This window comes from Sarcophilus harrisii, chromosome 5 (genome assembly GCF_902635505.1).
Source record: "Sarcophilus harrisii chromosome 5, mSarHar1.11, whole genome shotgun sequence".
In the NCBI taxonomy this organism is placed as follows: domain Eukaryota; kingdom Metazoa; phylum Chordata; class Mammalia; order Dasyuromorphia; family Dasyuridae; genus Sarcophilus; species Sarcophilus harrisii.
Genome location: NC_045430.1, coordinates 147,774,442 through 147,793,398, shown reverse-complemented (window position 1 = coordinate 147,793,398; position 18,957 = coordinate 147,774,442). Strand labels below are relative to the sequence as shown.

General features: G+C 34.4%; 1 protein-coding gene across 4 annotated transcripts in view; it reads left to right on the top strand.

The window, feature by feature from the left end:
• Positions 1-1,302: 1,302 nt before the first annotated feature.
• The window catches only part of RELN (reelin), a 515,944-nt gene continuing 498,289 nt past the window's right edge, over positions 1,303-18,957 (top strand). For 2 of the 4 annotated variants that reach the window (XM_031938705.1, XM_031938703.1), the window contains exon 1: positions 1,303-1,909. In XM_031938705.1, the coding sequence (XP_031794565.1) occupies positions 1,684-1,909 (226 nt within the window). In that variant the 5' untranslated portion in view covers positions 1,303-1,683. The remainder of the gene's footprint in view (positions 1,910-18,957) is intronic. The other 2 variants (XM_031938706.1, XM_031938704.1) reach the window with 1 other exon arrangement.

Genomic DNA, 18,957 nt, shown 5'->3' with positions numbered 1-18,957 from the left:
GATGAATATAAAAGACTCCCCTTGGATCATGCCTTTTGCACTTCAAAAAAACACTACTAGATATGGCATCCCTTCCAATTTCAGCATTTACTAATTTTTGTGGTGGGTTTATATGGGTTTGGTGGCAAGCCAAATGGGGGTGGGGAAAGGAATTAACATCTAGCAATTCAGCTCCCCCCACCCTTCTCTCTTGATACTGCAGTCAGTGCTCCTGCCAGCCATCCTCTGTTAAAAACGTGTTTTATGAATTATTCCACTTCCCCACGGCTTCGTGTTCAGCTGCTCATTACCACCCCTTTCAATCACTGTTGCCAGCTCCCTTCCCTGAATGGGCTCCCCACCCCCACCCCCCACTTCAGTGACATTTGTCAGAACTGATATGATACTTAAAGGAAAATAAACACTAACAATCAATAACAAACAAAAAACCACCACCCTTTTTCCTAAACACAAAAACAAAACCAAAAACAATAAATAGTACATTTCAGTCCAAAGAAGAGTCACTGTCGAATCCTAGCTATATCTTTCCTTATCCACACATTTCCCTTCCACCCTGGAGTCACAAATCATCATTTCCAGGCAACACTTGAAGCTGTCAATTCTACTTTGGTTTAATCTCATTTTAAACCTGGATACAGATGAGGTTCTGGAGCTGCAGAGTGCAGGGGTGGGGATGCTAGAAGAGATGAGAGCACTGGAAGGGAAGAAAGCTCAAGTGGACCCTGAGGAGACTCTATGTGTCTCCTCCCAGGTTGAGGTTCCACGGGCAGTTTATTAGAACAAGTCTTGACTATAGCTGGAGAGGCCAAGAGGCTGCAAGGGAGGAAGAGCAACCAATACAGACAAAGAAAGAGGAGCGGGGCCCGAGTCTCCCAACCAGCTTTCTGACCGTCTCCAGTGCAAGCACGCATCCATTTCTTTCTCTTCCCTCCTCCTCCTCAACCCCCTTTTCAGCTGAAAGAGATATGGGATTTTATGATCCCTTCTTTTGCCAAGATACCTGGGGAAAAATAATCATATCTAGTGCTGTTTTCCTTTCTCCCCGATCTTCTCCCCTTCCATCCCCAATCAGCACGCCCAGCATTGCTTTCCAGCCCCTCCCTTCACCACTCTGCTCCCTCTTCTCCTGCAAACTCGGACCCCTGAACCCAGCAGAGTGTTCGCCCAGTTCCTCCCAAGTTGCCAGAAAGAGACTGAGAAAGGGAGGGAGGGACTGAGAAGAGGAGGGAGAGGAGGAGGGAGGGAACGAGAGCCCCGAGCGCTGGGAGGAAGCGAGGGCGGGCATAGCCCGGCCGGGGACACGTGTGGTGTAGAGGGGGAGGACTCGCTGCCCGGGGCTTTAAGAAGGTGTGGAGAGGAGGCGGGAGCTTTTCCCAGTCCTGGACCTGGGTGTCCGCGCGGAGGCAGCCGAGGCGCAGCCGTCCGCTGACAGCCTTCCCCGCCGGCCCGCTCTCCCTCAACCGCACGAGCGACCGCAAACTTCGGATCCGGGTCGCCTTTTCCTGCTATTGCTCCATCGGCGGCTCCTGAACTTTCCCGGAGGGAGGCTCGCCCCAGCCCCCTCTCGACTCCTTCCCTTCCCCCTGTCCTGGAGCCTTCATCCCAGCATCTCCTGTCCTCTCCCAAACTGAATGAGCTCCGCGCGGGGCCGGCGGCCACGGGAGCAGCAGCGGCAGCGGCAGCATGGAGCGGAGTTTCGCTAAGCGGTGGACTTTCCTCCTGGCGCTGTGGCTGGGGGCGATGCTAAGGGTGAAGGGCGCAGTGGGCTATTACCCCCGCTTCTCGCCCTTCTTTTTCCTATGCACCCACCACGGGGAGCTGGAAGGGGATGGGGAGCAGGGAGAAGTGCTCATTTCCCTGCACATTGCAGGAAACCCAAGCTACTATGTACCTGGACAAGAATACCATGGTAGGTACCTCAGCGTGCACACGTTCCCACTGTGTGTTCTAGGACCAGCACTTTTTTTTTTTCTGGTTAATTCCCCCGAGTAGTTTTTGTCTTTTTAAAGAATAGCTGCCACCTTCCCGTCCCCTTCCCAACTTCCAAAGCACACATCTCAGTCTAAGGAGAAAGAAGAAAGTTAGTCTAGAACAAAGTAGCGAACTGGGAATTAATTGCAAACTAGAACAGCTCCTTATCTCCTCCCTCTCCCTCTCCATTAAGCCAGCTGGTTTTCTACTCCAATGTCCAGTATTTCTGTCAATTAGTATAGCTGTTCTCTCACCCTCTTTCTTAGTACCCTCCGGGTTCTTCCCCGTCTTTTGCCTCCCGGCTTGTTTAAATGTCTGGGAGAGGGCTGTAGCCTTCACCTCTATTTAGTTCTCAGACCTTTGTGTAGCTCCCATCCACCCTGGAAAGGTCTCCCTTGGTAGCCTTGGGGACAAGCTGCTGACATGGCCTTTTAGCGTTTTACATAGAGTGGGGCTGACAAGCTGAACCACATCAGTTTGCATATGCCCGGCGCTGCAAGCTTCTCTGCAAAGTTCCCGCTGTGAACTAGCCAGGGGTCCGTCATATTTCCCATTCGCTATCTACCGACCCTAATTTATACAGCCTGACTGCCTCTCAGAGCTGCTTAGTTATATTGTGTATCTCTGACAGTGCTCTTTTATTCTTTTCTCAGGCTATTTTTTTTTCAGTTTCAGAAATAAAAGATTGATTTTTTAAAACCGATTCCTCTGATGTTTCTTATATTATTTTTTAGGCTAATATATTAATGGCATTGACTGTTATGCATCTACATAGCTTCCAAGACCAGGTGGGAGCTTGAGTACTTTATAAAGCTCCCTTTTTTAAGGGTAATAATTTTCTGTGGCTTTCTAATTACAGTTATGTGTTGTAGTACTAAATTTTAGCCATAATGCTTATGATTTTATTAAAATGCGTTTCTAATGCATTAAGCCCTCAAATTCAGTAATATGAAAAAGTATAACAGCCTTTTTTTTCTGTAGCCCTGCTGAGACTTGAATATTTCACTCCCATAGAGCCTGCAAGTAGTTGACAGATTCTATTATATTGATTTAATTATAATTTTAACGATGTGAAAATACTGGTGCCCAATCTAATTGAAAATGTTTTTTGATAAAGCCTCTATGGTTTCAGTATCTAATATCACTTTGATGTCTGAAATGTCAGGATAATAAACTATAAGCGATGTCATGTGAGGTAGAAATGCAAATAAACCAGAAAAAATTTTAAAATCCTTAGAAAACATCCTTTAGCTTTATAATACAAGTGTGAAGAAAGGGTTTTAAAAAAAATTCTTAAAACAATGCTTTGACAGCTTCTCTAGGCTATAGTTGGAGGCTTTTTCTATGAATCTTGCTGCTTCTTTGGTAGAATTTTAGATTTCTGAAAATTCATTTTCCTGTATGTATCTAGTAATTTGATAAATGTATACTTCGTTTGCTATTTGGTTCTCTCCCCAGGTCACCAATACTTTAAGGGCATTTTAATTGGCTCACCTAATAGTGACAAAGTTGGAGGAAGGAGGAGTGATAGACTCTTACCAGACCTTTAGAGATATTTGCCTACAACATCTGAAAATGAGGGTGTCAAATCAAGTGTTTCTACACTTGGCTGAAAGGTAGATTTATCTTGTCTAGAATAGGAAAGCTTGATTCTCAACAATAGTTTCAAGAATGAATGAGTATAATGGGGAAATAAATGGTTTCTCTGGGAAAAAAAAGGATTGGCATCCTCACTAAAGGGATTATGGTCTTTGGCACAATGTAAAAATCTCTGTTCCCAATTCTTGTTTTAACAAGAATGTGAATGAGCAAAGCCATAGTATTTGATAAATGTTATCATGACTGCCTTATACCATATATGAAACTTTTTTTTTTTTTAACATTTCATACTATTGATATTTTCCCTCAATTCTTCATTTCTTTCTTTCTTTGGGGTTAGAAGTGCTGGCAGCTTGGAACCTGTGACATAGAGAGCCTTATGAAAATACTATCTGCCTCTCTCTTGTAATGCCAGTTTGGCCAATTTCAGGTCAAGGCTAATACCCTTGTTCCTATGTGTAAACATAGGTCAAGTTCCTATGTGTAAATACATTAGGCAAAGCATTAGAATGGAGTTGAGTACTTGATGTCTGACATTTTGGTACACAGCTGAATTGACACACAACCATATTGCTGGGAAATTTTCTCAATTAGTTTAATTTCCAATCAGCTAATTAAAGTTATTTCATTATGAAGAATTGTAAAATATTGAATTGGTGTAGAGTTTGAGGACAGCTTATCATTTGAACTATATTATTTAGATAAACAGTTTTCTTTTAGGATTTTGGAGCTGATTACTAAAAAAGTCTAATAAATAGACTTTTTTGGTCATTAAAAATGATGTGTATATGAAAGAAATTTGAAAGAGGCAACAGGTATATTTTTGTCTCCTCAACACCTGAATCATATGATAGTTAACAGAGGGTAGCCCCACCCTCTCCAAGCCAAAGTCCTCTGAAGCTGAGAGGCCATTTTTAAAATTCTCATATTGACCTATTTCTAAATGCCTAAACTTTTAAAATTAGCATTTGTAATGGGAAAAATCACCTTTGGATGACTGGCTAAGGTTGAGCTAAAGTTATTTTACTAGAAAAAAGAGATGTGGTAGAGATGATGTGGTCCAAACTTGCTCCTTCAAAGATCTTCATGACAAGAAGAAACTAAATTCACCTTCTGAAACCTATGGTAAATCTAAGGATTTTAAAAGAAAGAAAAATAGCTATGAGAAAATATTTTGAAGTTTATGACTCATTGAGGTTTGCAGTATTAATTTATAAAACATTTAATTTTTTTTGACCAAAAGATAAATGAAACTTGAGTGCCCAGAGAAATTTTAGGACTGCAAAATTTTACCCCTTCCCTATGTCTTCTCAGCATTTGTACCTCATTGACTAGTAAAGAATGTAGCTTAAGAGTTTCATTGAACTCCACTTCTTATTGCAATCTATCTATTGATATCTATTTAGCTATCTATATTAAATCCATCACTTTGTGCTTGTCATATTAATGCACTAAAGAGAATATATAGGACCATATATCGGAGCTAGAATAGGTCTTAATGGTCTAGTTCAACGTTATGTTGCTAGTGAAGAAAATGAAACCCAAATTGGGTAAATGACTTGTTCAACCTTATAAATAAATGACAGACGGTTGCAATTCAGGTCTTCTGAATGCCAATCAAACCTATTTTTTGGTAGCACTATACTGTATTTTTGTTAATATTTTTGTTGTACTGGTTTTTCTAGACCTGTGGTTTTATCAGTGTAGGAAGAACCTAGTGAGGAAACGCCTTTTATTAGTAAGTTTTCTAAAACTTAGAGACTTAGAGTTGTCTGGTTACCCAGAAATATTAAATTACTTACCCAGGATCATACAATCAGTGTATGTCAAAAAAAAAAAAAAAAGGACTTGCTCTCCTTTTTGTGAATTTGAGAGCAGTTATCCATCCACTGAATCTTATTGCCTCTCTCTTAGTAGCTAAGGATAGAATATCTTCAGGAAGATTGTTTAGTAAGTAGTATTTTGAGATAGAAGGGTTAAAAATATGACAAAAGAAACCATTCTAGAATACTCCCTTCTTGCCCCAATTTTATTAGCTCTTTTTTTTTCTCACATGTTCCCACACTTCCTTCACTATCCATTACCTTCACCCCAAATCACCACAGTATTTTTATTAGTGTTGCAATAAGAAATACAAGTTTGACTGTTGCTATCTCTTTGGGTTCATGCAATATTTCATTTCTCCATTTCAGGGATGCTCCTTGGCAAAATTGGTAAAGTAAATGAAGGTTGCTTTTGCTATGTTTTTATTTATTTCCATGGTAACTACCTATTTCTTCCCTGTCATACTCCCTATCCTGCCATTTTCTTCTTATCCAAGCATAATCTCAGGAAAGGGCTTTCTGAAAAGATCCATTTATATCTCAAAGTGAATTGAAATCAATTCATCTCTCCAATGAGTATTTACACTTTTGAGGTTTTTTTTTTTAAAACTCTGACTTTGTTCTCTATGAAAGAAAATTTAGATTCTTAGTTGATGAGGAAGGTATATTGAGATTATAGGAGATACCCATTTTTGTGATTTCAAAAATGCCAATGGTAACTGCCTATTCTGCCTCTCATAAATATGGCTTTTCTCAGTAACTGTGATAAAGGACTAGGTATCCAATATGGTATCAGTTCTTAAATGTTTATTGAGTTGAATTCTATCAAAGAAAAAACTGTTGTATCCTGAAGGGATTTTGATGAGTTACCCCAATTTGCATTTTTCAAATGGCAGTCTTGTCTAATTTCCAAATACATTAAACGTTATTCCAACACTCTTCTTAGAAGACTTAACATGTTACAATGACATTATCTAATATTGTGTACATTGCTGGCACGGTTTTTCCATAATATAGTTTGAATCCTGACATCATATACTTTGTATTAAGGTTGTACTGTATGTACTTAATGACCCAACAATTGCCAATTATTGCCAAGGAAAATTTTATTTCATTTTAAATCTAGTTATAAGGGTTATATGGGGTAATGAACAAATGACTGACCTTGGAGTAAGAAAGACTTGTTTCAAATTCTGCTCTGACAGATACTAGCTGTGCAAGGATGAACAAGTCACTTAATCTTTCTCAGTATCCCTTACAGTTGTTACTGATCTGGGAGGGAAATTCCACACTGTGAATTCTCTACACAGATAAAGTCATAGGTCTATGGGGAAGGAAAGGGACATTAACACATGTGTGTGTATTTGTGGATTTATATATAATATTTTATATGTGTATATATAACCTACAGGAAATTAAAATGAATTGCCCATCTCTAAAATGTCATTTAAACCCAAAGGAGGAAATTTAATATTCTTCTTTGATATCAGTTATTATTTTCACTTATATAAATACTATAGAATCAACTGGTTGCTAAGAGGCAAAGACAAAGGTAATGCGAAATAGAAATCTTTTAAAATAAGTACAGGAGTGATAAATAGCATTGATCTAATTTCTAAAAACGTATGCTTACAACTTATTTTTTCTGATGGCAAGAGTTATTTAAATTAGAATAATATTCAGTTAAAAAATTAACCCTCTTATTGATCAGGTCATGGATTAATTAGTTCATTATATGACTACAGCATATCCAATTTCTGAAAACAGCACACTTAAACCTCCTAAATAATTTGTCAAATAAATTCTGCAAATGACTTGCAGTTCTGTTCTGATAGTATGTGACTATGAAAGATGAATACTTTTTAGGAATTTTACTCTATTTGCCACATATTTCATCTTAATTTATGAAAAAAATTTCAAATATCCTTAGCTGATTTTACCCAAGCTCAGCGCTTAAATGATATAAATCCTCCATTGTATAATTTATATTCTCCTTATGATTTCCAAATCCAGCTGTAAATTAGTTAAACATATCTTCAGAATTATATTTTTAAATACTGTTTTTAAACAGAAATTCTGTCATTAATTATGGCAGTGGTTTATTAGAAATCATTCCTTTTGTCAGTTCTCTAATTTTGTGGAACTTAATCTCATTCCATAATTTTTACTATTTAGTTTTTTAATGTTCTTTAAGTATGTAGAAATAAAAAAGATGGAATAATATTTTGAAGATTTCTAATAAATTTAGTTATTTGAAATCTATTTAAAATTTTTTTGATGATGAAAATTGTGACAGCTTTGCAATGAATATTTCAATTCAATGTTTGTAAGTTTGATTTTTTTCCTCAAATCTGTTTTATTCAAAAGAAAATATTCTTTTCCATTAAAATTTTTTGAAGTTGTGCAGCTTTAATGAATTTTCTAAATATTCCTAAAAAACTAATAGCTGATAACATTATTAATTCTTGGTAATTTTTTCCTTGGATGTGTTGCATATTATTTTGGAATTGATGTTTTGCTCAAAGCTATTTTTGTCAGCTATTCTGAAGTCTTCCCATACAACCTAAGAGCTGAGCATTTTACTTTAAATTTCTATAATTGTAAAGAAAAGCAATAATATATTAAATATTTCTTGCTAAATAAAATTATATCTACTTTTTAATTGCTTGGGGCTCTTTAAAAATACAATACAATTATGCAATATTACATATGTCATGTTGTAGTATATATTTTATATAAATATAAATTGTGTACATATAAATGCTTTTAGGTATAGAAAGACAAATATGTATTGTGTAGACAAAAGAAAACATCACTATTCTTAAAAGAGCCAATGATTGAAAAAGTAGAAATTATATACACATACACTTTTCTATCCCAATATATCTATGGGTGTTCTTTATTCATTTCCAGATCTTTGATTTCATCAATATAGGAGCTGCTACTATCAAATTTATGTCTACTGATTCAGATAGGCAAGTTAGTCTATAACGTATAGGATTTGCCTTGGATATTGAGAGGTAAAGTGAGTCATCTCTTATCACATAGTTAGTATGTTTCAGAAGCAATGCTTAAATCCAGATCTTCTTGGCTCCAAATCCAGCTTTCTGTCCACTACTCCATGATACCTCTCAGATACACACATGTATATGCACATATATACACATATATATTTTTTAATCCTAGGGTCAAATATAACAGAAAAATAACCTTACCAGAGAGGGAGAAAAAAATGTGAGGTCTTGATATGTTTAGGATGTCTATTATAGTCAGAATCTATACCTCACTAAAACAAACAAATGGGAAATGGGGAAAAAACCTCAATGGATTATCCACATTTAAAAAAAATTATGAAGCAACAGGATAACTATTATCTTATTATACAAATAATATACTCAACAAATCAGAATTTTGTTTTTAATTCAATGAAGATGGTCAAATCAATAGTTTGTCAAGTATGAGTCAACTTTGACTGTCAGCAAATACCCTATGAGTTGTTAATTCATAAGATATTTTTGACTTTTGATTCTTAGATCACAGAAGTAGAGCTGGAAGGGGACTCGGAGGCCTTCTGAACCAATTTCTTTATCTTGTAGATGAGGAAACTTAGATTTGGAAAGTTAAGTGATTTGCTTTTAGTGTTCTTAATGATAGCAACAGTGTGCAAAGCAGAGAATAATTTCCATTTTGGTGTGCTTTTTCTGATTAGAGCAGATCATCTGAAGACTTGACAATTAAAGAACTATTCAAAGTAGTGAACTCTGCTATTCCTGAACTTATTTTCATCACCTTTTCCCATTATTTATTATTTCTACTATAATCCAAGTAGCATAAAAATCTGGATTTTTTTTTTTTTTGAGAGAGTGGGGGATCAGGAAGAGGTAGAGAAGAGCATTGCTAGTGATAAGGAAAGACATAACAATGAAATAATTGATTCCAAATAGAGCCCTCAGGTCTCATGGGATAATAAAAATAATCTATCGAAGTCAGTGAGTTACTAAATGTTTATTAGACACCCATGGTGTGCCAGGTACTGGACTAATTGCTGGGTAGAGGCAAGGTAATCAGATGGTTTTTCAATATAAAATGGGTTTTCAATCTTTTTGTGTCTCTTATGGGCCTTCTTGATAGCCTGGAAAAGGCTATGGACACTTTCTTAGAATGATGTTGTTAAATGTATAAAATATACATTTAAACATACATGCATGTGTAAAATACACATATAAAATATAACATATGTAAAATAAAATATATGAAATTTAAGTAAACCAGTTATATTGAAATATATTTTCAAAATTTTTTAAAAATAAATTCATGAACTCCAGGTTAAAAAGTCTGGTGTAAAATAATTCCCTCTTGAATGTTCCAAAGTAGATTTCTTAAAGTGGTTTTCTAGTGACATAGTGGGAGGAGGATACTTATTTTTTTGTTTCACCTCTGCTGTGAACTCTCTATGTGACTTTGAATAAGTTTTTTTATTTCTCCTGGTCTTAGTTTTCTTAGTTATAACTTGGGATATTCTGGATTTATCTCTTAAAATTCTTTTTAGTTCTTAGTTCTTAAACTGCACAAAATTTTAAGAATTTTATGGGAAAAGAAATATCAAATAAACTTTGAAAATAAAATCAAACTGTTTCCTACTGCAAAAGGACTATTTTAAATTTCAAAATGCTAATCAACATTTTAAACGAACTAATGAAGGGGGCTTACAGACAAATAAGAGGACAAAAGCAGTATATCAGTTTGCTTCTAGCTCAGGTTAAGATGCATTTACTCATCCTGTGACTGCTTTCCCATATTTTCTTCTTACTGTCCTCTTCTTTTGTTTTTCTCTTTCCTATGTGACCCTCTTTTCTTCTCTTTTTTACCTCACTCCTATCATTCCAATATTGAATTTTCCCTTCCTATTTCTTTTTTTTTTCCTCTCCCATCTATTCATTTCTGCCCTCCCCTCCTTGTGTCATTTCCTTTTCTTTTTTCTTCATTTTTCTTCCACCCCATTTTTCTCATATCTCCATCTCATCTCTCTTTTTTTAAATCTCCCTTGTTCTTCCTCCTTTCTCTGGCTTCACTTCACATACCCCATCCCTTTCATGAAATTATGTTTTCTCTCCCTTGAAAAAAAATCCCCAATTTGTAGACTAGGAAATCTTTAGGTGTCAGTGTCATGTCTTTGAATGGTTTCATGGCTGTGTGTTAGCAGATTGGTCTATTGTAGAAAAGACAAACAGTACAAAATCTGTGATTAGAAGAAGTCCAGAAATATATATAATTGACATGGAAGTAGTAGGAAATTACATATACATTAAATGGTTTGATTTTTACTAGGTGTCTCGTGTTTGCCTTCTTTAAAAAATGTTTTTAATTTTTATTGATGCATTTTACTTTCATGTCATCTTCATTTTCTAATACCTTTTCTGAAGACAGCAAATGATTCAGTAGATAGAGCACTTAAATCAGCAAGACCTGAGTTCAGATGCAAGCTCAGATATTTACTAGCTGTATAACCTTATGTAAGTCATTTCTATTTTCCTCAGTTTTCTCAACTGTAAAATGGAAAAATAATCATAGCACTTACATAACCGGGAGGTTGCAATGATTGAATGAGGTGATATTTGTGAAAGTACTTAGCACAATTTCGGTACATAGTAGGCACTATATAAATGCCAGTTCCCCCACTCTCAAAAACCTATTTAACAAAAAAAAAGTTAAAAAAAAAAAGAGAAAAGATAATTAGTTCAGCAAAATTAATCAACACATCAACTGGTTCTTTTGTGATTTCTAAAACAGTGTGTTATTTGCAGATACCTATAACAATTCTTAAGGTGCAGAAATATGCTGCCTTTTGAGCATATCTTCATTGCTATCATCTCTTTTGCATGATATTTTCTTTAAAGCTTTATATATATTTATATCTAGGTATTTGGGTTTTAAGTAACACATGTCTACATATCTCTGTATGGTAATGTGATCGGAGCAGGAGACTATGTCAAGAGGCAGAGGCTGTGGCAGGAGAAACAGCATGATGGATAGGGAAGACCTGTAGTATGGGAACCAAGATACCTGGCTTCTAGTCCCAACTCATTGACCTATGTAACTAATTTAGGGCAACTTTCTTCACACCTTTGGGCATCCTCAATTTTATCATTTATAAAATTGTGCAATTGGATTAGATAATCTCTGTCCCTAAAGATGACAATATTACCTAAACTAATCTATTTATTTAGCGCTATACCAATCAGCCTCCCAAAAAACTATTTTAATGACCTAGAAAAAATAACAACAAAGTTCATATGGAAAAACAAAAGGTCAAAAAAAAAAAAGATAATCTCTGTCCCTTCAATCTGAAATAATTTTCTTTAGGATGGTAAAATTCAGCTACAGTTTTTCTACAAAGAAAAATCCATCTAGTCAATCCCCTTGTTTCTAGGTATAGATTACAATTACATTTCTCCAAATAAAGAGGGGTAATTAATTTACCTAGAAATTTCTTTTTTTACCCTATCAACAAGTACCACATTTTTAAGAGTAACTCTGAATGGAATGTGTTGAGCTAAGAAGAGGTTAGCACATTTAAGATAAAACAGTATGTGTGTTTGTACATATATACATGTATATTAGTGTGTATCTATATGCATTTATAAGATAACATATATAAAGTACCTAAACACAAAAGATTGTTCAAGACAAAAATATTTGGCTTTCATATATATGTGGCTTACTTATACCACAGATAGGATTCATTGTTATAATAACTGACAATGTAATAAAAATATTAATGAATTCCTTCAGAAACGAAGCTGAATTTTATTTTATTTTTTGCTCCATTGAATGATTGTTTGACTGAGGGCTAATCTTTTAAAAATATTCTGTCAAGATAACAGTTACCTAGTGATGTGTTTAGGTGTTGCTCTAGCAGGCCCCTATGGTAATAAATATTGGTATGAGCTTAATGACTTCTTAGTAGTCTATTATCATCATGTGTATGTCTGGACCTCCAGTGAGAATAATTGCTAAATATGATGTGCTACTTAGTGACTTTCAATAATGAACTATTTATCTTACAAGTCTGTTCTTTAAAATGCCATTTCAACATGAAAATCCTATGGATTAATACCTGGATATAAAACAGGGACATGAATGTGAAATATGTCTGACTTTAACCTTATTTATTATATCTGGCTCATGCACTAGAACCATATCCAGATTTGTTAATTCTCTTGCTTGGTTATATAGTTAGCAAAGGAAACAGGCAGCTTAATTTTACTTCCAGGTACCTTCCTTTAGCGATAAAGCTGCATCTGTTATGAGAATTGAAATATTCTATGATCCCATTTCCAGTCTTTTTCATACTTCCTTTCTTTGCATAAACACTTCCTGCTTTCTCACTCTGCAAAAAAAAAAAAAAAAAAAAAAGGTATATATCTATTGCTTGAGGTGAAAAACCAAAAAAAAAAAAAAAACAATTCTGTTCATTTTGGACTTTTTAGATAAGGATACAATTCCATTGTTTGTCTAAAATATAAATTACTCAAACACAGATTACAAATAAATATCATTAATAATAATTTAAATGAAAATTAGTAGAGGACATAAAAGACAATAACTTGAAGAAAATAAAAGCTATTTTTGTTCTTGAAATAAAAATTTGTAAATTGATTTCAAAAGCAGAGAAGTCCTGGACATAATTTCAATAGAATAATATGTTCTTTTTTTGTGGATTTACACTGTTACATAATTATACTGTATTCATTAATTATTTCATCAAATATATTGTTAGACTGAAAAATCAAAATAACATCAAGATATATACTTAAACCAAAAAATCAAGTAAAGAATATTGTGAGACTTTTTAATCAATTATTTTTATTGGAAGCCACAGTGCTACAAAAATCAAGGGGGAAATAATTCTTCAATAGATTTGTAATTCATTAAAGTAGGCACACCCTCAACTAGTAGAGGTCACAATCTCTCCCTGCCTAGTCATTTAGTATAACTTAGAGGAGCCACGAAACATGGTGGGGGCCTTTCTCGATGTCTTTTATTATTAAGAGCATATCTGCAACCTTCAGGCTGTTTATCTGTATTTCTTGTTCTCCTTACATTCCAGCCTCCATTTTTCTGAGCACATGTTTCCTGGAAAAATTTCTTTTTCAGTACTTCTTGCATTTAAACTATCATTGTTAATAAGCTAGGAGACTTCCATGACCTCTAGCTTTATAACATATCCAGGAGAATATTGAAAGGGAAAAAATAGTTTTTTTTTCTTCCAAGAAAACTCAAGAGATCATCAAAAACTCTATGTGTTTCCCAAGTGCAGTTGAGACCATATTCTCTTTTTGTTGTTCAATTCTGGACCCTACTCATCATACATTTACAAAATAGATATACTGGTAAGAGTAGCCCAATAGCTGTATGTTTAATTATAAATTCTAGACTTCCCAATAGGTATTCTTCATGGATTATTAGACTATGGGGAGTGGCTGTTACAAAGGCTCTGTAATATTCTAGGGCTTGATGGAATGGCCATAGTTCAATATGTAAAGAAAATATGTAAAACTTATCTTTCTAAGAGAATTTCTTTCATTTGAATTTTGCCCAGGACATATATCCCATATTAGAGTTTAAACCATTTGACAAGTGTGTACCAAGATGTCTTGCTTGATATTAATGAGGTACTTGTTGAAACAAGCTATCTCTAGAGTTATATGCATCAAGGAATCTTGTATGACATTAATTTGTAATATGGAGATAATTTGCTGCATTTTATTCTGCTGAATAAAATGGTTTTTAATAAGCAAAAAATAAGCATAGCAAGATCTCATATTCTTTGCTATGTTAAGTCATTTGTATTATTTTCAAAGTGATATGTCTTTCCCCTTCTCATTGTCATCAATATATCTGGAGATAATTCTTAAAAGATCTTGTAAAAACAAGAAAGTTATCATAAGAGTTTATAGTTATTGACATCCTATTGATTGCTCTTATTGTTTGATAGGAATAGAGATAAGGACTAGAACTGTGATATCATTGGTATAGGGAAATGCTTGATGCAGAAACTCAGTTAATACAGGATAGAACTTTCTCTGAAACTTATAGTCTTAACTAACTAGAACATTAAAAGTTAAGTGACTAACAGGATTGTGCAGCCAGTTTCTGACTGAAGCTAGAACTGAACCCTGGTCATCCCAACTCATAAAGACAAATATACTAGTCCTCTTCTCTTTGAGTAGAAATTCTGTGCATTATTTTCCCCAATTCCTTGGCATCATCCCATTTTCAAAGATCTTAAGAATTAATCCCTCAAATGTCTCTAAATTGTGTCCTTTTTTTCAGATGAGTAAATATATGAATACTCAGTCTATCAAATAGGTTCTTCTGTCTCCTCTAGTGCCATTTCCATCTCCTCACATCATCACTGTCATTGGATGAAGAAATAGTTTATTAGATGAAAGCTGACAGACTTTTTCCATTTTGAAGTGATGGGAATATTTGTTGCCTTCCACCAGTTTCATCTTTCAGTGATTTTAAGTTATTGATTATTTTCGGCTAATCCACATGCCAAGATTTCTGCAAATTTCTTTTATCTCTTGTATTTCTTAATGAGTTAAGAGGCTACACTGATATCACTTTTCCTCTACTCATTCAAAGATTAGAAATTTATTAATACATTTATCTTCATATTCCCTTCATTTATATATTTGTACTTCCCTCTTTTATCCAAACAACTATTCCTTTCTATAAGGGGGTAGAAAACCAGTAGTTCAGTAAAACTTAACCAAGCCATACCCAGGAATACAACTTTTATTGAATCTATGCAAGAAAGGTAGAGGAGTCATCTCTTTCTCAAGACCAGGTCCTAGGTCTCAGAATTTTACAAAATTCAGGGTTATTTGTTGTTGCTCTGTCCATTCACATTGATGTGATCATTGTAAATCTCGTTTTCTTGGCCCTACTTATATAATATAGCATAAGCTTTTATATCCTTTCATGTTTCTCTGAATTTGTCATCCTTATATTTTCTTAAAGTTTTCCATTACAATTCTTATCCTTTACTTTTATTTATTTTTTGCTCTTTTCCTTTTGAATGGGTATCATTGTTAACATTTTTTCCTACTATAAAAAGTACTACTAAAAATATTTCCCATATGAAGGGGATTTTCTGTCTTTGACCTCCATGGAGTATATACTTAGCTGTGATATCAAAGAATGTAGAAATTTTAGTGACTTTCTTGGCATAATTTCAAATTTCTTTCCAGAGTCCTACCTTTTCCCTAGTTCCAGAAATAGTGTTAGTGTAATTGTATTTCCATAACCCTTTCCATCTATAGAGTGCTGGAAATGAGTTTTTGTTATATACTAATTTTCCTTGTTTTTCTATTAGCCAAGGAGATGAAGCATTTGCTGGCTAATCTGGTTTCTGCACTCCTATTGCCTCCTTGTGGCGACTATGTTACATCAGTTAATTTTCCTTAGGACAGGGTGATAATATTTGCCAATGTATTTTCCATTTTCTCTATGTTCTCTTATTCATCTTTTATCCTTATTATTTGGTGTTAAAAAATTTAACTCTTTTTTTAAAAAAAAAACAAATCAGTGTCTGAATATTGATAGATGACTCAGAAGTTTCCCCTACATTTGAAGCTGGTCCTTTGACATTTTGCTTTTTATTGTGTTTATTGTTTGACATCTGGGACTTTCTAAATTTCTTTTTGAAGAAAGTCTTTGTGAGGTTTCTGTGAGGCTCTTATATAGCCTACAAAACTTTGAAATTGTTCTTTTTTTTTAATCCTGAAGCATACTTTTTACTATTTCTCACTATCCTTTCCAATGACCATCAAGAAAGTCACTGAATATTGCAATACATATTGACTAAGTTTTGAGATTCTTATCTAGTTCTTCATGAAAATTTTTTTGTTCCATACTTGGCAGTTGGTACATTTGTAAAAGTCCCAATTATTTTTATGGAAATCTTTTTGCTTGTGCTTATCGTGAGCAGTATCTAATGAGATGACCAAATGTCCCATCAAATGATATGTTATGTTGCCTTTGGGCACATAATGAAACCAACCCTCACATTAGCTAATTTTTTCCTTTTATGTTAGCCTCTAAGCTATTCTTCTGTTTATTTGCAACTTCCTTATACTTTCTGGCTTCATTTATGGTGAGAATGTAAATTACAAGATGGTTTGATTACTCAAGTAATGTGGCTTTTTGTTGGACTTTGGGAAAGGATTTGAAATTTTGAGTACCCACAGTTAAATTAAAATTTATAGGTTCTTTAAAACCTGTGATTCTAAGGCCTTTTGGCCCCTTTTCTGCCACTCTACTACTGTCACCATGGAAATGGAAGGGAACTGCACAGGACTGAGAGTTGTTTTGCATTTTTCTCTGCCTTATGGGGTCCCCTGGCCAATGAATTCAACATTTGGTAGTCAACCTCCTGATAATGAGGCTCTCCATACATGGTAGGCTGGTTCTCAAAGAACAGAGTTTCTACTAGGCAATACTTGAAGACTTTTCTAGCATGGGAAATCCTTTCAGGTGTTGTGCTGTGGCACAATCCTTGAGAATTTAGGATTATCTTCATGCTGAAGTAGCACTTATGTGGTGAGAATTATGAAATTTAAAAATATTTCATGATAATGTCTTTTTTAAGAAGGTGAGACGACTATGAAGCAACAATATTGTATTGGGGATCACAGAATATTAATAGTTTACAAAAGAGCGTTGCAATAGTAGGCAACATATTACAAAGAATTATTGGACTACATTAACAAGAATTACATAGGGCAGGAAGGCATGGATAGATTATTCTTTGTGTGCAGGAAGGAGTACCTACACTGATGAGCTCTATGATACAGAGAAGTATTTAAATATTCCCTTTATTTATAATATATTTTTAATAAAGAAATTATTCCCAACATCATTCAGTCCTTTGGTACAATTAATAAAAGATTCCATTAATAACAATAGCTAGCATTGTATAACACTTTAAATTCCGCAAAGCATTTCACATATATTACATTATTTGATCCTTGCAACAGCCATGTGAGTTAGGTATTATTATCATCGCTATTTTATAAATGAGGAAATTGAAGTTGAGAAAGATCAAATGACTTGCTTAGGGTCATTTAGGTAGTTAAGTGTCATAGCTAGGATTTGAATTCAGGCTTGCCAACCTTATCCAACAGGTGAGACTAAAGAATTTGAGATGGAACATGCTGCTCTCAACTATTTCCCCTCCATTTCTTAATAATGTCCTACAAAAAAGTGGGGCAACTAGTTGGTGCAGTGGTTAGAACACTGGACCTATAGTCAGGATGATATATCTTTCTTAGTTCAAATTTGTCTTCAGTTCACTTACTAGCTGTGTAATCCTGGGTAAGTCATTTAATCATATTTGCTTTAGCTTCTTATTTGTTAAAATGAGATGGAAAAGGAAAGGGCAAACCATTCCTGTATATTGGCCAAGAAAACTTCAAATAAAGAGTCACACCTGACTGAAAAACAAGAGACTAAACAACAAAAACTAAAAAGAAAAGTTAGACATTAGCACCTTTCCTCTGAAAGGGAAACTTGGTTTCATATCACCTATTTTGCATTTTCCATGCTACTTGGTATATTCAGGATCATTACCCAAATTAGTCACTTTTAAATGTCCTTTTTGCAATATTATCTACTGACAAAGACATTTGAAGGAAGAAATAAAAGGACAGACAAGTTAATAAAGTCCAAGTCCTTTCTGAAGCCATGAATTAGTTCACCATTCTTAAATATATGTAAAATATTCTGTACATCTTTCAATATATCTTTTCAAGGAAAATTGATTCTTGATTTATTTCCAAGGGACATTATTTATTATCATCTTCAATTTTTTAGTAGCTACATTGAGATACTGATGTGTACAGTGATGACACACCTTATGCTTCACTTCCTGTATACTTCCATAGGAGGAAGATCTGACTTCTATGAACATAATCAGCCAATATTCCATAAAATGGCAGGTGTGCAGTCTAGTTAGATTAGCAAAGCATATAGCATAGCCATTAAGGATTTCTGAATCTTTATCTCACTGAATTCTTTTAGACTATATCTTTAAGCAGAAATAAGCTATGAAATCTAAAGATAATTGACCAGCCTTCCACTATTTAACACAATTCTCTCTCAAAATACTTTCATAATAATTTTTCCAAAATCCTTTATGATCTGTAAAAAATGAAATGTTTCTACTAATGTCTTATAAGTTATATCTAGTACAAACTTTAGAAAAATGTAGTATCTCACAATTTTAATAGAGAGCAAAAGGAAACTTGTTTTATCTATAGCACCTACTTTTCAGTCTAGTTCAGCTTCTCTGTAACATTGCTTGACTTGGACTTTTATTATCATTTGAGGTAGCAATATTTAACTCTGGATTAGGAGAAATTGGTTAGGGTGAAGTGAGTGTGAGTAGAGAGGAATATTTGTTTCCTTGTTACATACCCTATATCTAGAAGTGTTTGTCATAGAATAGTTTTCCTATCCATAATGACCATGGAGTTTTTTTCTTTGTGAATACAAA